This window comes from Rattus norvegicus, chromosome 19 (assembly GCF_036323735.1).
Source record: "Rattus norvegicus strain BN/NHsdMcwi chromosome 19, GRCr8, whole genome shotgun sequence".
NCBI lineage: Eukaryota > Metazoa > Chordata > Mammalia > Rodentia > Muridae > Rattus > Rattus norvegicus.
The window spans coordinates 29,916,883-29,941,007 of record NC_086037.1 but is presented as its reverse complement, the minus strand read 5'-3'; the positions used below and the strand labels follow the sequence as shown (position 1 = coordinate 29,941,007).

The window sequence follows — 24,125 nt, the reverse complement described above, 5'->3', positions numbered from 1 at the left end:
CACAGGAGGGGACAGAACCCTTGAGTAAGAATGATGGTCTTAAGAGTCAAGAGATAGAATTCAATTTTTATTCATAACAAATACATTTTTACAACAAAACAGGATTAAAATGAATAAAAATATTTAAAAATATTTGAAAGTAAAAATAGTAACAAGAACATATAAATATGAAACAACGAAAAGAAAACTTCAATTAAAATCATAACAAAAATATTTCTAAAAGCATATTCTTAACGAACATTTAGAAGCACAGACGTATTGCTGTTTCTCCTCTAGCACACATAATGAAAGGCGGTCCCCCAAGTTGTCTCTCAAGTGCTGTTTTCTGAGAAGAAAGTAAGACTTCAATCAGTCAGGCTGGCTTAGTGGTATATTAATTTAGGATCTCTAAGAAATGACAAATTAACTCATCCAAAAAATGTTGTTACCATTCAGGATGTTGGTCATCAGGGACTCCTGAGAAAGCAACTTATTCTTCAGGAAGCTCTCTTACTGCTGTGTGTCCAATTCCAGTTCTCTTGCACTTTCTGAGACCTGGGAGAGGAAGGCAGTTTTTCAGACACTGATATGGTGGGGAAATGCAAGCCAGCTGTCAGAATGCTGCCTTCTACCACCTCAGTTCTATTGGACAGTCGACATGGACATTTTAAGTGATATCATTGTTGCTAACTCTGTGGGCAGGGCAAAATCTCCAAGAGCCTCACAGTAATGTGGGCTGACAATATGGGACCCAGACTTATACCAGTGCAAACCAAGAACAGGGCAATGGCAAGAGACCTCATCAGGTTGCAGGAAGAAAGGATGTCCATATGTCACCAAGGATAAACCAATGACAAGTACTAATTTGACATTTGCACTTGGTTCTTATCCCAAAGGTGCTTCCTACACAAGAGGTCACATGACCACAGAGTGTCATTTGTCAAAGAACCAAGAAATTGTTCAAAACTCTACATAGGATCCAATGTATCACATGGATATGCAATAATATGATATGTTATTCATCTGTCACCATTTCTAGACTGCAGCTTCAAAAAGAGCAGCAAAATATGCTTGCACAATAATTCAGTTTCTGAAAAGTGGTTACATTCCCAGAATACTTGTGCATAGGCAGAGCAATGAACAATTCCATTACATGAGGTGGTTGGCTGGTTGTGAGTGTAAATTAGAAAGGTGGTAAGAGAAGCAAAGATGTATCAAATTGGCAAATTTTATCAGATATTGTTAAGCTAACAGTCCCTACCTGATAATGCTGGTTCTTGCCGTTGATGGTCTTTATCTTTTTTGTTGAAGTCAACCAAATATTTCTGGTTCAGTGCACAATCAAGATGTACCCCCTTGCTCCCCTGCTTCGGTGGGACCAACTTCTTCCTACATGTGTTCTCCATCAGGAGCTGGCTGAGCAGGTTTCTGGAAATACAGTCTGCATAGTAAGATCATGCTGCCCCTTTCTCCCATTCCTACTCCCAAGGCCCACTAACTCTACCAGGTCCCACATACCCATGAAGACTTAATAAAATGCATCTTGATACATATAAGGCTGCTGCACAAACCATAAAGAGTTAATTCGGGGAAGAATAAATTGTTTGCTTGGCCTGACACCAATTAGTGTCCACACCTCTAAGAAAGAACATGGATCTACAACTATCCATGAAAGCCCAATGCATGGGGGCAACATCAATTAGTACTGGGCCAAAACCCTCAAAAGAGGTCAGTAGAACCAAGAGAAGGTCATGCTAACCATGTGGTCCACGCACTGAATTTTGTAAAACCTGGTGTGACACCATAGGTCCAGGTCAGCCTAATAACCTTCTGCTGACTTCAATCAGTACTGTTCTCTCTAGAGCCTTTTGAAGATGCCTAGACAATCCTGGGATGAGTAACAGTCTTTTATGGAACTGAAAACTGAGTCCTAATGACCCTGGAACACTGATGGGTAAATAGCACAAGAGATAGAACCAGAGCTGAAGACCGTCCAATCCAGAACAAAGAAAGTCAGAAATGGCCATTCCACAAGTGATAGCCTTTCTGACCAGGACTTACCTAGAGAAGGTAATCTCCTTCTTCAGCTTATGGTTGTTCTCATGGACCTCAGTGTTCTCCATCTCTAAGTTGTGCAGAATTGACATGACCGCCTCCTCCATTCTCTCCAGGTCTTCATAATATGGATTTGGCCTGAAGTGTGGCCTGGCCCCAAATGATAGAATACAATGAACATCGGCATTTAGGAATATATGAACTCAGGGTGGGTCCTATATTACCCCAGGCTGCTGCCTGGATCTTCCACCACTCAGTCCCCTGCCTAGCAAGTACAGAGACTCACCATAAACTCACTGCAATTACAATCTTGCAAAGCCACCAGCTGTCAAGGGCTTTGCAAATGCACACTGGGCACTCACTCTCCCTGAATTTATCCCTGAATTCTTCATTCAGACCACAAGTTCTGCTTTTAAATAAATGGAAGCAGATGAGTCCATTTTCAATCTCACTCCTCAGGAAGGGTCAGGTTCTGAATCTCCACTATACGGGAGGTGAGGTTTAGCACAGGGTGGTTAGGGAGGCACAGCTTTCTAGAACCCAAAACCTTAATAGGATAAGAAGGTGACCTTGCAGACCCAGGAATGAAACAAGAGCATTTGGAGCGATTCATACCTGTTCTTCATGGATCTCTCTGTCAGAAACCTCAGGCGATCTCTCAGGTCATTTCTCTCCTCGGTAATGAGCTGCAGCTCTTTAATCAGCCTCTCCTTTTCCTTCATGGCCTGATTCTTGCTTAGTTCAGTGCCAGGGGATGATGTTTCTCTCCCAGCGTCTGTAGGTAGAAGAACACAAGTGAACCTGCATGGGGAGAATGCATAGAGTGTTCATAGACCTCAGTGAGGCCTAAACAGGAGAACAAGCCAGGAACCCAGTGTCACTGCTAGGCGATTGGTCTATGCTTAAGAGACCTCCTCAGGGTATCTCAGTTCTCCCACTACTCTATAGAGACCAAGAGACGTAAGCAGCCAGGTGTTCCCTATGCTGGACATCACGTGCTTACATGTACCCCGGAGATGGCTTCTCCAGGATTATTATCAGCTGAACAGGGTAAGGTTGGTTTCAGGACCCTCACTCCTGTGGCTTCAGAACTCAGATGATAAATTCACCATCCACAAAACTTGAGTGATTGGAGACACTCAGATGTCCTACCCTGATACTCTAAGCCAACAACTTTGGATTTAAAACGCATTTCCAGGGAGGATATGTTCACCAGACTTATCAGTGTCCCTATGTGAAATACCAAATGCCCCAGAAGTGCGAATAGGTTACAGGCTGAATCTTGGTCTACACGTTCCAAATAGTTTTGGTATTGTAGAAAAAATTTTGTAACATACAACCTCTAATATATAAAGCAAACGATGACCCTGACATTTAGAAGAAATCAGAGAAGGTCTAAGAACATAAGGTTATTGCCTGGAGCACAATCTCTCCCTGTTACTACTGTCAGATACCCACTGTATTTAAAGAAGCAATGATAGTGAAATACATTGCTGCCCTGTCTAAACTCAGAAAAGGTGGACCCTCCATGACTACGGATAGTGTTATTATATCAATGTAACAGAACAAATGAACTGAAAAGTAAAGACCAGAAGTTCACAGGATAATAGCATTGGCCTTACCATATCCTCCCATTGGGGATGGGGAAACTAAAGTTCTGAAATCCTTGACTGTAAGGAATTGTAATATTCATGGAAATTCAATTCCTTTTCAGATGCTCCAGTTGTTGTGGCCCATTGCTAGAAAGGTCAGCTTAAGCCTGCAGCCCCCCTGGTAGGGAGCTCACAATACACTGCCCAGAACTTACTCCACATTCCCCAGAAGTGCTGTCTTTGTCCATCATTACTTAGAGACGAAAGGCCAGACTCCTTCACTCTAGTCTCTCCAGAATCGACATTCCCCCTCTGAAAACGCTTGCGAAGACGGGAAAACATGTCTTAGCTTGTAACCGCCAGACTCAGACTGAGAGAAACTAGGGCACTGGTTGTCACTACAACACTGGTGACATCACAGACGATGCCAGAACTCTCTAGGAGACAATAGAATGTCCAAGAAGGGACAGCAGATGTCATGGGGAGCAGACTTTGCCTCCCTGCTAATGTTCTCCCTGTACTGAGCATAAGCAGAGGTGCCCTTTCCAGGAGCCTTTCCTGGGGCAGAGCCACTGAGCATCTCCTGCTTCCAAAGCCAAATTTTCCTCAAGGCTTGATTATAAAAAACCTTAGTAATTCCTATGCATCCAAATGAATGTTTCCTGTCAAATCTTGCCCAAAAAAATGTCTCACTAACTCAAATTGTCCTCATTCACCAATGTTAGCCATTAAAACTTCCTGCGATTTCACACCAGCTTGAATATGCAGTCAAAAGTTCTCCTGTCTCATTCTGTACAGGTGCTTTATATCACATCAAGAAATAGTCTGCATGGTAGGTTACAACATGGGTGTGTATTAGGGGAACACTCATGAAGTCATGTGCTTAGCAATCGACAATTGCCAGAAAATTCCTTAGGAGAAGGAGTTGAAGTCTTTATGGTGCTAGGAAAAGTGTGGAGACCAGTTGGCAGAGGAAAGTGCAATATTGGAGCCACCAGTGAAGGGAACCTCATGCTGCTTGTGGGGTTCTCCTCTCTGCACCAATGTCGCCAAAGGAGCACTGCTCACAGGCCTGAGTAAGATATACCATGAGCTTTTATCAGAAAAATAAAATACTCAAGAGATATAGAGGGTGGCACAGAAACGTCTAAAATGAGGCTATAAACATCATTAAGTGGATAGAGCAAGGTCCCTGTACCTGTACACTGGGAAATGGACACCACACCAAACACAAAAGCATCTATCATAGTGAAAAATGAATACTTTATAGAATGCACCCACTAACACTGATTGATCACATCCTTAGTTCAAATTTTGGGGGCAAATTCATGGCCTTAACTATCTTTGTCTCAACTTATATAGCTAAAATTAGAAAGAACGAGAAAAGAAAAAGTTAAAACTAAAAGCTCAAGCTTCTCATAAGAGGATTGCAGGAAGTGTTGTCTGGCGGTCAGTTCTGATTAGGCCATTTTAGATGAAACACTGCATAGTTACCCTTAATGTGATGGGCCCTATATAAAGCTTTTTGCAATATTGGAATTTTAACAAACCTCATCCAGAACATACAGAAGAGGCAAGGATGTGATCACCATGTCCTTGCTCTCTATCAGGTTATTTTTCTGTGTCCTTGATTGTCAGGCATAGAACAGCAACAATCTGAAATAGCTGGTAGACATGGAACAAAGTGGCTAAAACTATAGTTGTGGGTTGCACACCTCAACTGTCAATGGCTAATGCTGTCCTCAGAGACCTCGGAGGCCCCTCTTGTAAGACTATCTATTGGAAATGGAAGCACTGACTTCAAAGTGAACCGGGCCAGCCAGGGAGAGGGCAACATGGATACGTGAGACCCTGTCTAAAACCAGCACAAAAACCAGCCCTTCATTCAAAGCATCATCTATTAATTCTTTATTATTTACCACTTTCTCCCTACCAGCCTTTCAGTCTGGAATGGTAGAAAAGGACTGGGAATGTTCCTTCTATTCTAAGGACCTTGATCTCTCTTTCCTTAGGTCCACATTAAGAACACATGCAAATGGGTATCACCATCTGAACAACTTAGTATCATCTACTCAGTATATCTAGCCTAATACTGTGCTATGACAATCTCAAGCTTCCCTGAGTTTCGCTGACCTAGCAAGAAGTATGAAGTACTGAGGCCACACCCCAGTGATCCTTTCAAGGGGTTAGAAGAAAGCTGTCAGAGATGCTCCACTTCTTTGTCCTTAGATTAAATCACATTGACACAATGTGGGTGGACTATTTAACCAGACATGTTTCTCCCAACCCCACCTTTCGGAGTTCAGTCCATTGCAGAATTCATGTCCCACCATCCTAGATACTGATTTAGTGATATGTAATAATTATTCAAACCTATGCATTAAATTTTGTCATTTTGTTAATTATTGTGGTTTTCACAGTCTTCTTTGATTAACTTTCCTAGTTTTATTAATTTATCCCCTGTGTTCTCTCCTATTTTATCCTTCCCTTCAAACTAAAATATTCCTTTTAGGATCCTCTACAGAGCTCTCTTACTGGTTATACATATTGTGTTAAATTTATTTTTAGTATGCATTCGTCAGCACAGTAGCTGTGCAGCTGCCTGCCCTCCATGGTATCAGATCTACTTTCCAAACAATAACGCTCAACTCCTACTGAGTGTGTAGCATCTTGGCTGCTCTTTGTTCCACTTGGACAGCCCTCAGGACCAGGCTCTCCTCTCCCTCAACCATGGCTGCTGTCCTCTTCCTCTCTCCTCTCCATCACACACGTTCTTCCTTTATTCTCTGGCAGCTTCTTCCTCCTTCTTCCCTCCTCATGATCCTCTCTAGCAAAGCCCTCAAAGCTCCCCTCCCCCATCTCTCTGCTGTGCAGCTGTTGGCTGTTGGCTTCTTTATAATCACAGTTAACTGGGAGCAGGGTCAGTTATTTGGGGTTAACCAGTCTTGAGTTCTACAAATTAGCATTAAAATACAAGCAGCATTAGGCCAATCCACTACAGGGATTTTTGTTTGTTTGTTTGGTTGGTTTGGTTTAATTTTCATTTACCTTTTTACTTGTTATTTTATTTTTGGCTATTTTTTATTAATCGGTTATTTTATTTATTTACATTTCAACTGTTGTCCTGCTTTCCACACTCCCCTCATCAAACCTTACATTCCATTTCTGCTCTGCTTTGCCTATGTGACAGTGCTCCCCCACCCACACATATCCATCCCCACCTCACACCTCTAGGATCTCCCTTTGGTGGGGCTACAGGCCTCACCTTGAACCATAGAGCCATCCTTGCATACACTTTGGCTGGCAGTTTGGTCCCTGGGAGCTTGGGGATTAGGGAAAGAAGATCTGGTCAGATATTAAAGCCAATGATTGCTGCATTCTCTTCTTTTTCTGGTTATAGGTGAAATTATGTTTGTGTGCTTCTCTTTTTTTAACTTATTGAGAGAAGATTAATTTCTTGGTTTTTCTTGGGTATAGTTTAGTTCATTGTCTTGGAGTTTTCCTCCTATTAGCCTCAGTTGTGCTTTCTTACAGAAAAGAATTGTTTAAATTTGGTTTTGTCATGAAATATCCTGGTTCCTCCTTTTATGGTGATTGAGGATTATGCTGGATATAGGAGCCTGTGTCTGCATTACATCTGCCCAAGATTTTCTGACTCTTAGAATCTCTGTTGAGAAGTCTGGTGTAATTCAGATACGACTGAATTTATTTGTTACTAGATATTTATACCTTACCCCTTTTAATGTTCTTTCTTGATCTGTGCATTTAGCGTTTTAATTATTATGTGAATGGAGGAATTTTTCTGGTACAATTAGTTTGATGTTCTGTAGGCTTGTTGTACCTTTATGGCCTTTTCTTTCTTTACCTTATGGAAGTTTGCTGCTATGATTTGTTGAAGATGTTTACTGGATCTATGAACTAGAAATCTTAATTCTCTTCTCTATCTATTATCCTTAGGTTTCAACATTTAATTGTGTCCTGAAATTCATGGATGTTTTGGATTCAATAAACCATACATGTTTATCTGAGATGGGTGTTTTGTGCTTCGTGGGATGACCTCCTTGACCCCAGGCTGCATGAAGAATCTCAGCTGACAATAGGGACATAAATTATAAGTTTGTGTAGCAAGACCCAGACCTCTTCCAGGTTCTTAGATATTAACTGAGAACCTCAAATACAGTAGTAATGTGATAGTGTGGTGTGAATCTAGTTACTATTCTTTATTTTGATATAGATGACTCTTTTTATGTCATGGTCAGCTTATAATGACTAGAAGACCTAAGCTTGAGAATAACCAAAGACTACATTGCTTCTCTAGCAGCTGAGCTTTTAAAAGTCCTGGTGTGACAGCAACTGTTGGTGGACATTCTGGATTATTCCTTCTGTACTTTAACTCTCTGTGTCACTTCCACCATCAGTAAGTTAGTTCAATTCCATAAATTGGAAATCCATCACCTGGAAGAAATACTCTTTTTTTTAAAGATTTATTTATTTATTTATTATATACAAGTACACCGTGACTGTCTTCAGACACACCAGAAGAGGGCATCATATCTCATTACAGATGGTTGTGAGCCACCATGTGGTTGCTGGGATTTGAACTCAGGACCTCTGGAAGAGCTGTCAGTGCTCTTAACCACTAAGCCATCTCTTTAGCCCAAGAAATACTTTCTGAATATGATCTGAGATTGGCCATGGAAAAAGCGTAGCTTGAACTGTCCCACCTAGGTTCTGGGCCTGCACAGGCCTGCTCTCCAAAAGAAACCTGTGTTCACAGCTGTTGGCTGGCTAAGAAAGATTTCACGAGACGTGATACACAGCCCTCGGACTTCTGCTTCAGTCATCTGCACAATTTTTCCCGGACGATATCCTCATGCCTCCAGCAGGCGGGTGATGAAGCTGTCCACTCTCAGCTCCCCTTCAGCCATCTTGTGGCCACCAGACTCTCCTCCCTGCAGCAGGAACAAGGGCTTCTCCATGGTGGCTGCAGCAGCAGTGGTGGTTTGGCATTCTCACCTAGGAGGCCCTATGCCTTTCTACCCCAGTTCCAACTCACCTCAGGTCCGGGCCTTCCCCCCATCCACTTCCCACGGAGCAGGGAGAGCAGCACCCACTAGAAATAAAAGGGAAGCCCTTGGTCCTGCCAAGAGTGAACCCCCAGTGAAGGGGATTGTTGGGGGGGAGGGCGGTATTGGGAGGAGGATGGGGAGGGGAACACCCATAGAGAAGGGGAGGGGGAGGGGTTAGGGGGTTGTTTGCCTGGAAACCCAGAAAGGTAATAACAATTGAAATGTAAATAAGAAATACCCATTTAATAAATGGAGAAAAAAATAGAAAGAAAAGGCACACATTTAAAACAGAAGAATATGGACCCTAATTTTAAACCACAGCTCTGTCAATTAACTATATCTTTAAGGAAGCTCAGAAAATCAGGCCAAACAATCATTTTCTCGGTTTCAGTATCTGTAATGTTGCATAAATAACAATGTCTGTTTCTTGCTATTGTGGAGGGAATTAAATAGATAATATGTAATCACGGAAGTTTTGAAGTACCATCCATTTTTCTGTTCATTAAATCACTCTTCCTCATTTCATTGATCAAGTATGTATGTTTTCCGTTCATAGTTACATGTATAATAAAACTAGTATAAAAACCTTCAGAATTATGTATGCTTTCACTTTTAACAAATTAAATGAGCTATTCTTTGTATTTCTACTGAACATTTAAATGAACTTCATATGTCCCAATGCTAGTTTATTAGGTACCTATAAACTTTAAACTCTTTGCCTGAGAGCATGAGTACTATTTAATTATATAGTAACTACACCCAAGGCTGTCTTTTTATTAGAACCAATTATATCAGACTCTAAGAAAAATTACTTTTGCTTTAAAGTTTGTGTGTGTATGACTGTGAGTATGAGTATGAGTGTGTGTGTGTGTGTGTGTGTGTGTGTGTGTGTGTGTGTGTGTGTTGCAGCACATGACCAAACAACTTTTAGGAGCCATTTCTCTCCTTCTGTCATGTGGGTCCCAGGATGTAACCCAGATGTTTGACTTTGGCAATAAATAATATTACCCACTAAATAAATAAATAAACAAACAAAAAACAAGCCACAAATCAACTTTAAAAGTAAAGGCCAGAAGTTCACAGAATAGTAGCATTGGCCTTACCATATCCTTTCTTTGGGGATGGGAAAATTAATGTTCTGAAATCCATGACTTTCAGGAATTGTGATATTCATGGAAATTCAATTCCTTTGCAGATGCTCCAGTTGTTGTGGCCAATTGCTAGAAAGGTCAGCTTAAGCTTGCAGGACCCCCACCATCCCTCCCCCACGCCTCCACAGAAAGCTCAAAAGACACTGCCCAGAACTTACTCCACATTCCCCAGAACCACTTCCTTGTCCATCATTTCTTTGAGACGAAAGGTCAGACTCCTTCACCCTAGTCTCTCCACAATCGACATCCCCCCTCCCAAAACACTTCTAAGACTGGAAAACATGTCTTAGGATGTATCTGCCAGACTCGGACTGAGACAAACTAGGGCACTGGTTGTCACTACAACATTGGTGACATAGCAGAGGACTCCAAGAACTCTCTAGGAGACAATAGAATGTCCAAGAAGGGACAGCTGATGTCATGGGGAGCAGACTTTGCCTCCCTGCTAATGTTCTCCCTGTACTGAGCATAAGCTGAGGTGCCCTTTCCAGGAGACTTTCCTGGGGCAGAGTCACTGAGCATCTCCTGCTTCCAAAGCCAACTTTTCCTCAAGGCTTGATTATAAAAACCTTAGTAATTCCTATGCATCTAAATGAATGTTTCCTTCCAAATCCTGCCCAAAAATGTCTCATCCTAACTTAAATTATCCTCCTTCACCAATATTAGCCATTAAAAATTCCTGAGAAATAATACCAGTTTGAATATGCAATCAAAATGTTCTCCTGTCTTATTATGTACAGGTGCTTGAAATCACATCAAGAAATAGCCTGCATGGAAGGTTGCAACATGGGTGTGTGTTAGGGGAACACTCATGAAGCCTTGTGCTTAGCATTCAATGGTTGCCACAAAATTCCTTAGGAGGAAGACTTGAAATCATTATGGTGCTAGAAACAGTGTGGAGGCCAGTTGGCAGAGGAAAGTGAAACATTAGAGCCACCAGTGAAGGCTCCTGTTGGGCCCTACCTTGGTGTTTCCCTGCCCCCTTGCTGAGCCTTTCAGCCTGCTATAGCAAGAAATTGTTTACACCTTTGACAGCTGCTCTTAGCCCCTGATTTGGGGCTGGGATTTTCCATGGCACCCTTCCTCCCCACTGAGCTTTCCTGCTTCTTGTTTTTAAGAAGCTGTTTATGCCCCTGATTTGGCTGGAACTTTCACCACACAGACTTGTCCTATTTTCCTGGTTGGGGATTTCACCTGCCTTGTTGTTTTTCCACGGCTTTTGCCTCTGGTATATAAGGAGATCTCAGTAAAGCCTTGGTGGCACTCGCTAAAAAGGGGTGACCCGTGTACGTGTTTTCTTTCAACCCCACAAACCTACACCCGATATTCACACACTGTCGGCGCAGGCACTGACAATAGGTATCACAATAGAAACTAGTAACTAGATTTAACCAAACTATCACATTAATGCCATATTTCGTGGTATTTTTTTTTTTTGCTCTCCTAGAACCTGGAAGAGGCTTGGGGTTTTCTAGTCCGACTCATAATTTATTATCCTTCCCAACACTATGGGCTTTGTTCTGTTAATGCTAACAGCGGCATCCAATACCTAGGATATTTTCTACTGACATGTGTGACGTGAGACAAAACAGTCCCTGTCATCCCTCACCTGAATAAACTTCCTTAGAGGACAGTGTAGTTGGAGGGTCCTTCTTTCCTCTCCAAGATCGAGAAACATTTCCAGTCTTCAGACAAGTGTGTCAGCCATTGTCCAGTGACTGTCTTGAGATGTCCACATTGTCAGCTGAGTGTCGTCATCCAGCCTGCCCTGTAATTGTTGTAGATGATTAATAGGGTTCCAGCCCTAGGATTTAATTCAGTGCTACAGTACTTGCCAAACATGCTCAAAGCCCTAGCTGCCACCCTAGTCCTGTGTGCTCTAGAGAAAGAAAATAAAGAACCACATTGTCTATCAAGTTTCTCCTCCAATAGAAGGAGAATCTGCATCGGTCTTTTAAGTAACTCTAAGCCCCAGCTTCCCCACAGCTCCCTCCTTCGATTCCATTATTGGTGCATTTTCAGTAACGCTCACTTTATTTTTGGTGTGCAAAGAATATGCACCATGTCAGTAAAGTGTGTGTGTGTGTGTGTGTGTGTGTGTGAGTGTGTGTGTGTTCATCCATGAACTCACTATAAATTATTATCAAATAACCCAGAAGACCGTGGAGAAACCTGTTGATGTGCATGCAGAATTATGTTACTACCGTTCCATGGCACCTTGCAGATAACACTGAAATACTGGGCTGCTTTAATAGAGCCTAAAACCAGGCTATGCATGTTTTTCAGTGAGATTGTGATGTGCAACACCACAACAGAGATCAGCAGAAGCTTCATTTATTCCATGCTGCTGTTACCAAGTGAGACAAAGCCTCATCCCATAGAGAGTCTGGTAGGATCTGATGAAGGGCAATAAACTCAGGGTTGAAATCAAGCCTTTAGAAACAAAGAGAAAAATACAAAGTCAAGGAAAGCAAGAGCTGTCTTTTTCTTTTCTTCCTCTTTATTTTTTGAGAAGATCCACAAGAGAGACAACCCCTTCCTCAAACTAACAATGCACAAGAGAGACAATACATGACTTAAAAATCAGAAATGAAATGAGGGACATAACAATAGACACCGAGCAAATTCCAAAATCATTAGTTCTTACTCCCGAGGACTTTACACCAGAAAACTGGAATATTTATTCGATATTGTTGATTTTGTAGACAGATAACAATTACCAAAGTTAAATCCAGATCTGGGAAGGTATCTGAATAATACCCCTAAGAAAATAGATACACTCATTAAAGGTTGCATACATTATTTATTATATTGCTTTCTTTTTGCATGATTAAACCCCTTCAAGGACATTTAGCTGTGTTATAGAAAGTGTTACTTTGAAAACAAAAGGACAAAGAGAGAAATTGTGGAGTCACTGAGAGACACTTCTCAGACAGGATGAAGGAAAGACGGCTGAGAGATGCAAGCAGGGGCTGCAATGCTGCCCTTGAGAAGAAAATGTTTTTCTCACTTTACCTTACACTATGCTGTACTGTGTCCGTTTTTTGTGGAAGCGGCTCTCATGGTCTCTGGGTTATGACAAGGATATTGTGATACTAGGAAGAGGGGTGATTTGCTATACAGATATTTTAAGAAGAAGTCTTTGCTTAGTCTTACTTCTTTGCCTAGTCTTGCCTCGGTTGTTCCTGGTATCATGGGAATAACGATCTTATTATATCTCGCCAAAAGGGAAAGTGAGGTAATGCATATTCATGCCTGTATAAGGGTTAATAAGCTTGCAGCTGCATGCAGTTGCATCTGCCTTTGCTCTGCATCCCCTGTGTCCTGGTTATTTGTGACCGTACCTGGGCCCCCAACACACTAGATGTTGACAAGCATCACCCTTCTCAGTGTCAGGTTTATTTTCTTTCTTTTTTGAAATCTATGATGTGGAGGCGTATTACAGCAACAATATGAAATAGCAGGCTAGCATGTATGAAAATTGCTGTGTTTAAGCTAGGTGTGGGGACACGTCCTCAAAAGGAGCTGTTAAGATGGGAAAAAATAATGCATGTGTTGCTGGAATTGAGTTGCCTCAGCTGTGTTGCTCTGCCTGCTCAGTGTCCATTCATCCTCACTCTGTTTCTACAGAGGAACTCAAGGTTTGCCCCAGCCGCCAGTGAGCTGTGATATGGGCAGAGAAAGGCCAGGACACAGTGGTGATTTCCCACTCCTCGGTTATGCTGAATTTTCCACTACTGTACTTGTATACACAAGTCCAGTGTGGTCAGTTATTATAGATATTTGTCATTTCTTACAGAGGGCAACTATGATTGACTACACCCAATTCTATAAAAAACAATACTCAGGAAACCTGGCCCTTGGCAGCAATGAATCAAGAAATATCTAGGATGGTGGAGCATGAATTCTGCCAAGCAATGAACTCAGATAGGTGGGGTTGTGAGGAAGATGTATGGTTGATTAGCCCAATAGATTCACGTTGTATCATCTTGATTTAATCTAAGGACAAAGAAGTGCAGTATCTCTGATGGCTTTCTTCTAACCCCTTGAAAGGTTCAGTGGGGTTTGACCTCAGTTCTTCATTCTTCTTGCTGGGGCAGCAACACTCAGGGAAGCTTGAGATTGCCATAGGCACAGTATTAGGCTAGAAATGCTGAGTAGGTGATACTAAGTTGTTCAGATGGTGATACCCATTTCATTTGTTCTTAACGTGGACCAAAGGAAAGACAGATCAAGATCCTTAGAATAAAAAGATCATTTCCAATTTTTTTCTACCTTTCCTGAATGGAAGACTGGTTGGTAGAGAATGTTAAAAATTCAAGAATTGGTAGATGATGCTTTGAATGAAGGGTGGGTTTCTGTGCTGGTTTTAGACAGGTTCTCAATTACCCCATCTTGTTCTCTACGTTGCTCGTCAGGTTCACTTTGAGCTCAAATAAAGCTGCTTCTACTTTCCAACAGGTAGTCTTACAAAGGAGCCTCCAAGGACTGTGAGGACAGCATTAGCCAATGAGAATTGAGGTGTGTAACCCACAACTATAGCTTTATCTGAAAGACCTTCAGACAGAGGAGACTCGCTCCAGTCCTGAGGACAATCACCACCCCATGAACACAGAGGACTCAGTCTTGATGTAAAAACAAGAGGTTTACTTTGGGATACCAATGCACTGGGGCTCGACACGGTCCTCACGCAGGAGGGATGTGAGGAGCCTCAAACAACAGAAATGTACAGCTTAAACAGTCATTTATGATCACACAGTTTCATTAGCTCAGCTATTTCGGTGCAAAGGATAACTAGGTAGATGTTTCTCGTCCTGGAATTCCTGGGATAAGGCCGTAACCACATCAATGCAGCTATTTCAGTACCAAGGACGTCTGACTTGATATATGTTTTCTTATCCTGGGGTTCCCAGGACAAGGACCAAGGATATCTGTCTTGGCAGGTGTTTCTGTTCTGGAGTTCCCAGGACAAGGCTATAGCGATGTCAGCCTATAGCACAGCTGCATTCAGTACCAAGGACATCTCACTTCTATAGTGGTCAGAGAGCTTCCCAGAGATGTTTCCTGTCTTGTAAGTGCCCTGCAGTAAATATGTTCTATACCCTCTGTTCTTATGGTCGGGCAGCTTCCTAAAGAGTGGGTGGGAATGTGCTTTCTGTACTTTCTGGTCTATTGTCTAACGTCTAGGGGCTAAGCGAGGGCCAGCTTAAAAGATTCTCATGCTTAAGAAATGGCTGTACTGATATCAAACAGGGATCTTTCATATCCACTTTCTTCCAAGTCTACCAGCCATCTCAGATTGTTGGTGTAATATGCCTGACAATCAAGGACACAGAAAAATAACTTGATACACAGCAAGGACATGGCAATCATATCCTTTGTCGTTATGTATGTTCTGGATGAGGTTTGTTAAAATGACAATATTGCACAAAGCTTTATATAGGACCCATCAAATTAAGGGTCACTATGCACTGTCATAGCTAAAATGGCCTGGTCAGAAGTGACCACTGGATCACTCTTCTGTAACTTCACATGAGAGGCTTGTGCTTTTTGTGTTTTTTATTTTTGTGTTTTTTTCTTATTTATTTATTTATTTATTTATTCATTGCTTTATATGTTGTCAGGAAGATAGTTCAAGTCATGGATCTGCCCCCAAAATCTGAGCTTTGCCACTAATACTATAAACAGTATTAGTGTATGCATTCAATAAAATAACTTGTTTTTTTTTTTTTTATGTAGGATAGATGCTTTTGTGTTTTGTGGGGTGATCCATGAAACAGGAGTGAAGATGCTTGTTTCTTACTCTGTCCACTGAGTTATGTCTCTAGGCTTGTCCTACTCCTTTGGCTGCACCCCCCCACACACACACACACATCTGCTGACTATTTTATTTTTCAGATGAAATCACACGTTATAGCTTAGACAGGCCTGTAAGCAATCCTACTTTGGTAACTTAAGTGCAAAGAGGAGAGCCCCACACTCAGCCTGAGGGTGTATTCACTGGTGGATCCAATATTTCAGTTTCCTCTCCTAACAGATCACCACATTGTTGCCAGGACCATAATGAATGCAATTCTTTCTCCTAAGGAATCCAGTGGCAACTGTCAAATGTTAAGCACAAAGCTTCAGGTTGTACCTATAACACACACCCACATTGCAACCTACCCTACAGGCTATTTCTGGGTGTGATTTCATGCACCTGCACATAATGAGACAGGAGACCTCTTTGGCTACTTATAGGAACTGGTGTGATTTCTCAGTAATCTTTAATGGGTAATATTGCTGACTGAGGAGAATTTGAGGTAGGATGAAACATTTCTGTGCAGGGATTGGGGAGGAAGCACTCATTTAGATACATAGCAATGACTTAGGTTTTTCCAATCAAGCCTAGAGCCAAATTTGGCTTTGGAAGCATGTGGTGCTCAGTGGCTATGCCACAGGGAAGTCCCCTGAAAAAGGTCCATCAGCTTTTGCTCAGTACAGGGAGAACATTAGCAGGGAGGCAAAGTCTGTTCTCCGTGACATCAGCTGACCCTTCGTGGACATTCTATTGTCTCCTAGAGACTTCTTGGAATCCCTGTGATGTCACCAGTATCGTTGTGACAACCAATTCCCTACTTTTTCTCTTAGTGTCCAAAGGATATATCCACAGACATGTTTGCCCGTCTTTGTAGGTGCTTTGGGAGAGTAGATGTTGATAGAGAAGAGTCTAGAGTGACGCAAACGAAACCTAAAGGTAATGATGGACACAGGACATGGGGAATGTGGAGTAAGTTCTGGGCAGTGTATGTTGAGCTTCCTGTCAGGGGTGTGTGTGGGGGGTCTTCCGCTGGCCTTTTTAGTAATGGGCCACAACCACTGGAACATCTCCACAGATATTGAATTCCATGATTATCACAATTCCTGAAAGTCAAGGTTTTCACATCATTAGTTTCTCCATAACCACATGGAGGATATGGCAATGCCTATGCTATTATTGGGTGAACTTCTAGTCTTTACTTTTACAGTGCATTCGGTATGTTAAATTGATATAATAACACCATCAGGAGTCATGGAGGGTATAACTTTTCTGAATTAAACATGGCATCAATGTACTTCACTTTCATTGCTTCTTTAAATTCAGTGACTATCTGACAGTAGTAAGAGGGAGAGAACTGTGCTCCTGGCCATGACCTTATATTCTTAGAACTCCTCTGACTACCTCTGGCTGACGGGGCCAATCTTACCTTCATATATTAGAGGTTCTGTGTGGAAGATATTTTTCTACAGTAGCCAAACTATATGGGGCAGGTAGAGAAAGAGCCTGTAACCTACTGACACTTCTGGGGCATTTGTCATTTCAGTAGGGGTAATTAATAAGTCTGTTGACCATGTCCTCCCCCTACATGACATTTTAATGCAAAGTTATTGGACTAGAGTAACAGTGTAGGATATCTGAGTATCCCTGATCAATCAAGTCATTGTGGATGCTGAATTGATGATCTGACTTCTGAAACCAGAGGGGTGAGGGTCCTGAAACCAGGTTGTAGCCTGCGTACCTGATAATAATCCTGGACAAGGCATCTCTCTGGTACTTGTAAGCCTGTGTGGGCAGGCATAGGGAACACCTGGCTGCTTACATCTCTTGGTCTCTATATAGTAGTGGGGGAACTGTGATCCACTTAGGATGCCTCTTACACATAGACCAAACTCCTTGCAGTGACACTGTCTTCCAAGCATGTTCTATTGTTTGGACCTCACTGTGGTCTGTGTATGCTCTATGCATTCGCCCCATGAGGGTTCACTTGTGTTCTTCTACCTACAGAGGCCTGCAGACAGACGTCATCCCCTGAAAATGTTCTAAACAAGGTGCAGGCCAACGAGGAAGAGGAGAGACTGAATAGAGAACTGGAGCTAACTACCAAGGAGAGAAATGAGCTGACAGATCGCCTCCTTTATGTGACAGGTGGATCCATGAACAAGAGGTATGCATTGCTCCAAACAAACGACCTTGTTCTAAACCTCATCTCCCATAGAGAGGAGATTCAGAACCTGACCCTTACTGAGGAGTGAGTTTGGAAATGGACTCTCTGATTCAGCCTGTTGAAAATCTGAACTTGTGATCTGAGTGAAGAATTCAGGGATAAAGTCACTGGAGCATGAGTTCCCAGTGTACAATTGGAAAGCCCTTGACAGGTGGTAGCTTTGCAAGGTTCTAGGTGCTGTGAGTTTGTGGAGAGTGTTTGTACTTGCTAGGAAGGTGACTGAACGCTATCATCTCCTGGCAGCACCCTTAGGTGACAGGTCCCACATTGTTCATATCAATGCTTAACTAGATGGGCTGAGGCTCAGGCCTGTTCCTTCTTGTCTGTGTACCCTACACTCTGAGACAGTAATGGTGCATACATTTCTACTGATTCTCTGTGCTCTTTCCATATTTGTCTCTCTTTCTCATGCTCTGAGTCGGTTTACTTTTCTTTTCTTGTGGGTGTGTCCCGTTTGTGTGTCTGTGTGTGCACAGGTCTGCATGCATATGCACAACTTTTATATGTTTCTGTGTCCCTCCACCCTTGGAATTTAGGGGTCTGTTTTTGACCTCAGGATTTACCTGTGTAATAGTTTCATGGAGGTGTAAGTGCTTTATTTTGGAAGCCCCACTTTCAACAGCACAGTTCTTTGCCTGTGTGGTCACATTTGTCTATACATTTGTATGCCTTGGGCAGATTATAAGTTTGTGGCAATATCTGGTCTCATCTCCAGAATTATGTGTACTGTCTGCCTCTAGAATATTAGTTATTCGGCTTGTAGCATTCCACTTGTCAAAACAGGAAAAATGAAATCAGAGGTTTCTGGATATGTGTGTGTGTGTGTGTGTGTGTGTGTGTGTGTGTGTGTGTGTGTGTGTGTGTTTGGGTAAGCTCTGTGGCCTAGGCTCTTGACAGCATTAACAGGTTTAAATGCAGATCCAGCCCTCCTGATTGAAAAAAGTGAGCCAGGGAACCCTTTATCTGGGTGCTTAGCTTCTGTTGTCCTGGGCACACAATTCCAAGTTTCTGAAGCTGAAGAAGATCCAAATATGTAGAATTCAGAAAGTGTCCTTCCAGGGCTGGGGTAGTACAGGACACAGCCTGAGTTCATATAATCCTAAACCTCGATGTTCATTGGGTTCTATCTTCCTGGGGCCAGCCCCTACTTCAGGCCAAATCCATTTTATGAAAACTTGAAGAAAAAGGAGAAAGAGGTCATGTCATTACTGCACAACTTAGACACAAAGAACATTGAACATCGTGAGAAATTTCAGGAGCTCAAGAAGGAGATTAACTTCTATCGGTAAGTACTGGTCAGAAGGGCCCATCACTTGTGGAATGGCCATGTCTGCCTCTCTTTGTTCTGGACTGGAGGGTCTGCAGCTCTGGGTCCATGTCTTCTGCTGTTTAAATATCACTGTGCCGTGGGTCTTTTGGACTCAGTTTCAGTTCCATAAGAGACTGTTACTCATCACCACAGTGTCTATGCATCTTTAGAAGGCTCTGGATAGAACTACACTGATTCAGGCATCAGAGTGTTATTAGGCCAACCTGCGGCTCTGGGGTCATACCAGGTTTAACAAAGCTCAATGTGTGGACCACATGGTTTGCATGACCTCCCTTTGTTCTACTGTCCTCTTGTGGTTGTTTACTGCCTACTAATTGATGATGCCCGATGCATTGGGCTCTCATGGGTAGTTGTAGATCCCTTGTTCTTTTGGAGAGACATGGACTCTTATTGGTGCTTGGGTCACAGAAACAATTTATTCTTCCCTGGATTGGCCGTTTGCTGTTTGTGCAGCAGCCTTACATGTATGGAGATGTATTCTATGAAGTCTTTATGGGTATCTGGGTCCTGGTGGAGTTTGTGGGATTTGGCAGTTGGAATGGGAGGAAGAGGCTTCAGGATCTTACTATGCAGAGTGTGTTTCCAGCAACCTGCACAGCCGGCTCCTGATGGACCAGGCATGTATGAAGAAGAAGTTGGTCACATTGAAGCAGGAGAGCAAGGAGGTACAGCGATATTTGTTTGAGTTGAACCCGAATGCTGAAGACGAACAGGAGAAGACCAGCAACCTCCAGACCCAGCAAAATGTGGTAGGAACAAGCAGCTGAGTCAGATTAACAATGTCTGATACCATTTGCCTATTGGATACATCTTTGCTTCCCCTATCACCTTTCTAATCTCCCCACACCCAGTCAGTCACCCACCTCATGTGATAGAGTTATTCATTGCTCTGTGTATGCACAAGTATGCTGGGATGTTAACCACTCTTCAGAAACTGAATTATGGGCAATTATACTTCTCTGCCCTTTTTGAAACTGCAGTCCAGAAATGGTGACAGAGGAATAACATATCACATGATTGAAGGCAGCAACTTGACAGCTGGTATGCGAGTCCCCACCAAATCCGTGTCTTAATAGCTGCCTTCTCCTCCCAGGCCTCAGAAACTGCAGGAGACATGGAATAGGACGGATCCCAGGAAGACAGCCCCCTGAAGAGTGAGTTTCTTTCTCAGGAGATCCCTGCTGATGACAATCCTCAACATTCAAAGACTTTTTGTGGGTGAATATTCTTCTTCTCAGATAATTTCCTCAATGTTTAGAGACCCTACATTTATGTATCCGTATGCCAGCCTGTCTGGTTGAGGTCTTTCTCCTTTCTCATACCGACAACACCATTTGAGAGACATCTGAGGGGACTGCCTTGACGTCTTGTCCTAGAGGAGAAACAGCACTACAACTGTGTTTCTAAATGTTCATTAAGAAAATGCTGTTAAGAAATATTTTTGGTTATGATTTTCATTGAAGTTTTCTTTTTGTTATTTCATAGTTATATATTCTTGTTACTGTTTTTCATTTTTTATACCATTTTAGTTGTTCATTTTATGCCTGTTTTTTGTAAATTGTATTCCTTATGAATAAAAATTGATTTGTAGCTCTTGACTCTTAAGACCATCTTATTCAAGGGTCCTTTCCACTCCTGTAGACTTAGAACTGACAGCTGGATATGGATCTTTGCATGGTCCAGGCAGCATGGGTAAATAGGGAATTCAAAGCCACAAAGGGGTACACAGGGTGATAGTGTCTTTTGTGTGGATAATGTGACTTTTTTTATGAACACACACTTTATGATGTAATCACTGACATACTGTATCCATGCTGTCATGTGTTCTGCTCATCCTAGTCTATATCAGTCTACAACACACATTCCTTATTGACTGTGTGCACCAGATATTGAGTAACACACACTCATGCCTGTAGAGCTGCAGAAAAAATGACAATTTTCACAAAGGAATATAGAATAATCCTAATGGAGAACCATGTGCCTCAGTTTTTCTTACAATACAGCATTAGTATTAAACCACAAAGATAATGACCATCAACGTCATTTTGGGAAATAGGTTTTTATAGGTGCTGTTTCACTTGATCATTCATATGCTGTGTTTTTTATTGTTGCTGATTATATTTATTTTTATCATTTAACTCAATGGATCTTTTTTTTTCAAATGTATGGATGTATGTATGCACTCGTCAGTGCATTTCCCTCATGATCCAAAAGAGGGAATAGCATTCCCCGTTATAGATGATTGTTAGGGACCATGTGGTTCTTCTGAGAGAGCAGCAGATGCTCTAACCTGGGAGTCATCACCACAGCTCCTGTAGGTAGCTTTTGTCCTTCCAGGGCATGTGCTCTACTAGATGGACGCCATCATCTCCCATTAAGGAGAGAGATCTCAGGAGATGTGTATGTACAGGTGGTTGAGCGGTGCCTGCTCAATGTGGTAGCCTGCTAGGCATCCACACCGGGCTCTGGTGCCTCCACTGCTCATTGTGCATTCAGGATCATCCTCCAGCATCACTCAGTTTTAATTCCAAACAGATCTTTCACTTACTATCGATGATTATATACATTAAGCACATCTGATAAAATACTGAAGAGACTAGCCTCCTTCTACAGGCCAACTTGGCATAATGAATTCTTTTGATAGAAAGCAAGATAATTATCTTAATCTATGCAGCTTAGGGAGGTCCTCAAGAGCATCCATAGTGAATGCAGACTGCAGCTGTGACCACATGTTTCTTTTGCACAGCAGGTCTGTGCAAGCCCAGAGCTTAGGTGGGACAGTTCATGTTTCACCTTTTACATGGAAATCTGTGATTGTATTGAGAAAGTATATGTTCCACGTGACTCATTTCAAATTTATGGAATTAAACTGACTTACTGTCAGTGGAGGTGACTCGGAGAGATAAAGTGAAGAAGAATAATCCAGTATGTCTGCACACAGATGCTGTCTCATTTGGGCTTGTCAATGCTCAGCAGCTGGAGAAGCAAGGGAGAGGCATTGGTGACTCTCAAGCTGAGGTCCTCTAGTCATTATAAGCTGAGCATGACACACAAAGGGTCACAGGCATCACACTAGAATCTAGTAACTAGATTTAACCAACCTATCACATTAATGCTATGTTTGGTGGTACTTTTTGCCCTCTTAGGACCTGGAAGAGGCTTGGGGTTTTCTAATCCTACTCATAATTTATTATTCTTCCCAACACTATGTGCTTTGTTCTGTTAATGCTAACTGCGGCATCCAATACCTAGGATATTTTCTACTGACATGTGTGACGTGAGACAAAACAATCCATGTCATCCCTCACCTGAATAAACTGCCTTAGAGGACAGTGTAGTTGGAGGGTCCTTCTTTCCTCTCCAAGATCGAGAAACATTTCCAGTCTTCAGACAAGTGTGTCAGCCATTGTCCAGTGACTGTCCTGAGATGTCCACAATGTCAGCTGAGTGAGGGCAGGGCAGGGCAGGGGATTGGGGCAGGGCAGGGCAGGGCTGGGCAGGGGATTGGGGCAGGGCAGGGCAGGGGATTTGGGTAGGGCAGGGCAGGACAGGGCAGGGCAGGGGATTGTGGCAGGGCAGGGCATTGGGGCAGGGCATTGGGGCTGGGCAGGGCGGGGCAGGGCAGGGCAGGGGATTGGGGCAGAGTCCATGAGATGTCAGTAGGCAACAGGCAAGCTGGGGCTAGTGTGGGTACAGGGCTTCTAGTGTGGGTGTGAGAGGAGGAAATTAGGAATGGTCAGATTCTGATGCAGCTTATAGGCGGGAAGCAGCTTAGACCATCTCAGTGCCATATAGGGACATTGTAGACACTGATGGGCAGTGTCGGGATAGTAGGGTCCCATATAGTGCTCTCTGCAGGTGTCAGGAGAGCATACAGTGGCTCTGTCAGACTTATGACAATCAGGCAATCACTGGGTGCATGTGAGAATCATGGGAAAGCCCTGTGTGCAGCCGGGTTTTGGGACATTCCCAGGTGCCCCATGGACTGCAAATTAAAGGCAAAAGACACAGGGAAGCCAGCAATTCCCATGCACAGGACATAAATACCTGTAGATCTTTCTAGAATTTACATAGACTATCTGTCACTAGTCCTCATTATAGAAGGCACCAACATTCTGCCCTCTAGTTCAACTTGATGAGACAGCTATTCTAACTCCAGCGGGAAGGCCTCAGGGAAGACAGTAAGAACTTGCAGGAGACTCCTTTTACTATTGAAACAGGGTCTTCCTATGGAGCCCAGAGTGGCTGTAGGATACTAATGCTCCTGCCTCACAATGACTAGAATTCCAATCCACCCTCAAGAGAAGTTGATTCATCGCTAGATCAGACTAAGGACATCTGAGGCCCCAGGGTGCTAGGATTACCAGGGTCCTAGTAAGTTTCTCCAGCCTAAATTACAACCTGAGTCAGTGCTGCTATTTGGGACACCGCCTGATGCCCAGTGACATCACACCTTGGAACTCTTTGTCAAACATAAGCTGTTATGGGAATGAAGTACCCACACAATAAACACTGGTCTGGATACTCCTAGGTCAAGAATCCCCTGTTGGAAATGCCTGGGACCGCAAAATTTTAAATTCTAGATCCTTCTGGCTTTTAAAAGATTTATAAATACTAAAAAAGAAAGATGGGCATAGTAATTTAAGCCAGTGATCCCAGTCATGGGAAACTGAGTCAGGGTGATGGAAGACTGTAAGTTCCAGGGCAACCTGTGTTTCAAGAAAAAAAAAAAAGGCATGGTGAAGATTCCACTCAAGTGGAAACCAAAAGGGTTTCACATGGGCCCTGCCATCCACTGGTCAGCACTCTCATCACCACAGCCACAGGCAGACACTGGGGAACATTTCCCACTGTCTCTCTTTGGGATGCAATCCACCCCATGATTCTATGTGAGGAATCCCCCAAAGGTTGCATCATGTGAGGGA

General features: G+C 42.7%; 2 protein-coding genes across 2 annotated transcripts; one reads left to right on the top strand and one right to left on the bottom strand.

Annotated features, from left to right (window-relative positions):
- Window positions 1-348: 348 nt before the first annotated feature.
- On the bottom strand, window positions 349-3,995 carry LOC134483611 (uncharacterized). The gene is made up of 5 exons (XM_063278848.1): window positions 3,842-3,995; window positions 2,650-2,809; window positions 2,041-2,184; window positions 1,241-1,407; window positions 349-534 (listed from the first exon to the last, which is right to left on the bottom strand). The coding sequence occupies exons 1-5, from the start codon at window positions 3,966-3,968 to the stop codon at window positions 470-472; spliced, it is 663 nt and encodes a 220-aa protein (XP_063134918.1). The 5' UTR covers window positions 3,969-3,995; the 3' UTR covers window positions 349-469.
- A 12,457-nt stretch (window positions 3,996-16,452) lies between these two features.
- LOC134483502 (disks large homolog 5-like) lies at window positions 16,453-19,295 on the top strand. The gene is made up of 3 exons (XM_063278745.1): window positions 16,453-16,582; window positions 17,651-17,810; window positions 19,012-19,295. The coding sequence occupies exons 1-3, from the start codon at window positions 16,501-16,503 to the stop codon at window positions 19,157-19,159; spliced, it is 390 nt and encodes a 129-aa protein (XP_063134815.1). The 5' UTR covers window positions 16,453-16,500; the 3' UTR covers window positions 19,160-19,295.
- The last annotated feature ends 4,830 nt before the right edge of the window (window positions 19,296-24,125 follow it).

Coding starts and splice junctions, on each gene's coding strand:
- LOC134483502 (XM_063278745.1), top strand. CDS start 16,501: ATGTTTGCCCGTCTTTGTAGGTGCTTTGGGAGAGTAGATGTTGATAGA. Junction 16,583..17,650: donor GACGCAAACGAAACCTAAAG/GTAATGATGGAC, acceptor TTCTACCTACAG/AGGCCTGCAGACAGACGTCA. Junction 17,811..19,011: donor GGTGGATCCATGAACAAGAG/GTATGCATTGCT, acceptor TCCTGGGGCCAG/CCCCTACTTCAGGCCAAATC.
- LOC134483611 (XM_063278848.1), bottom strand. CDS start 3,968: ATGTTTTCCCGTCTTCGCAAGCGTTTTCAGAGGGGGAATGTCGATTCT. Junction 2,810..3,841: donor GCACTTCTGGGGAATGTGGA/GTAAGTTCTGGG, acceptor TTCTACCTACAG/ACGCTGGGAGAGAAACATCA. Junction 2,185..2,649: donor GAGAGATCCATGAAGAACAG/GTATGAATCGCT, acceptor ATTTGGGGCCAG/GCCACACTTCAGGCCAAATC.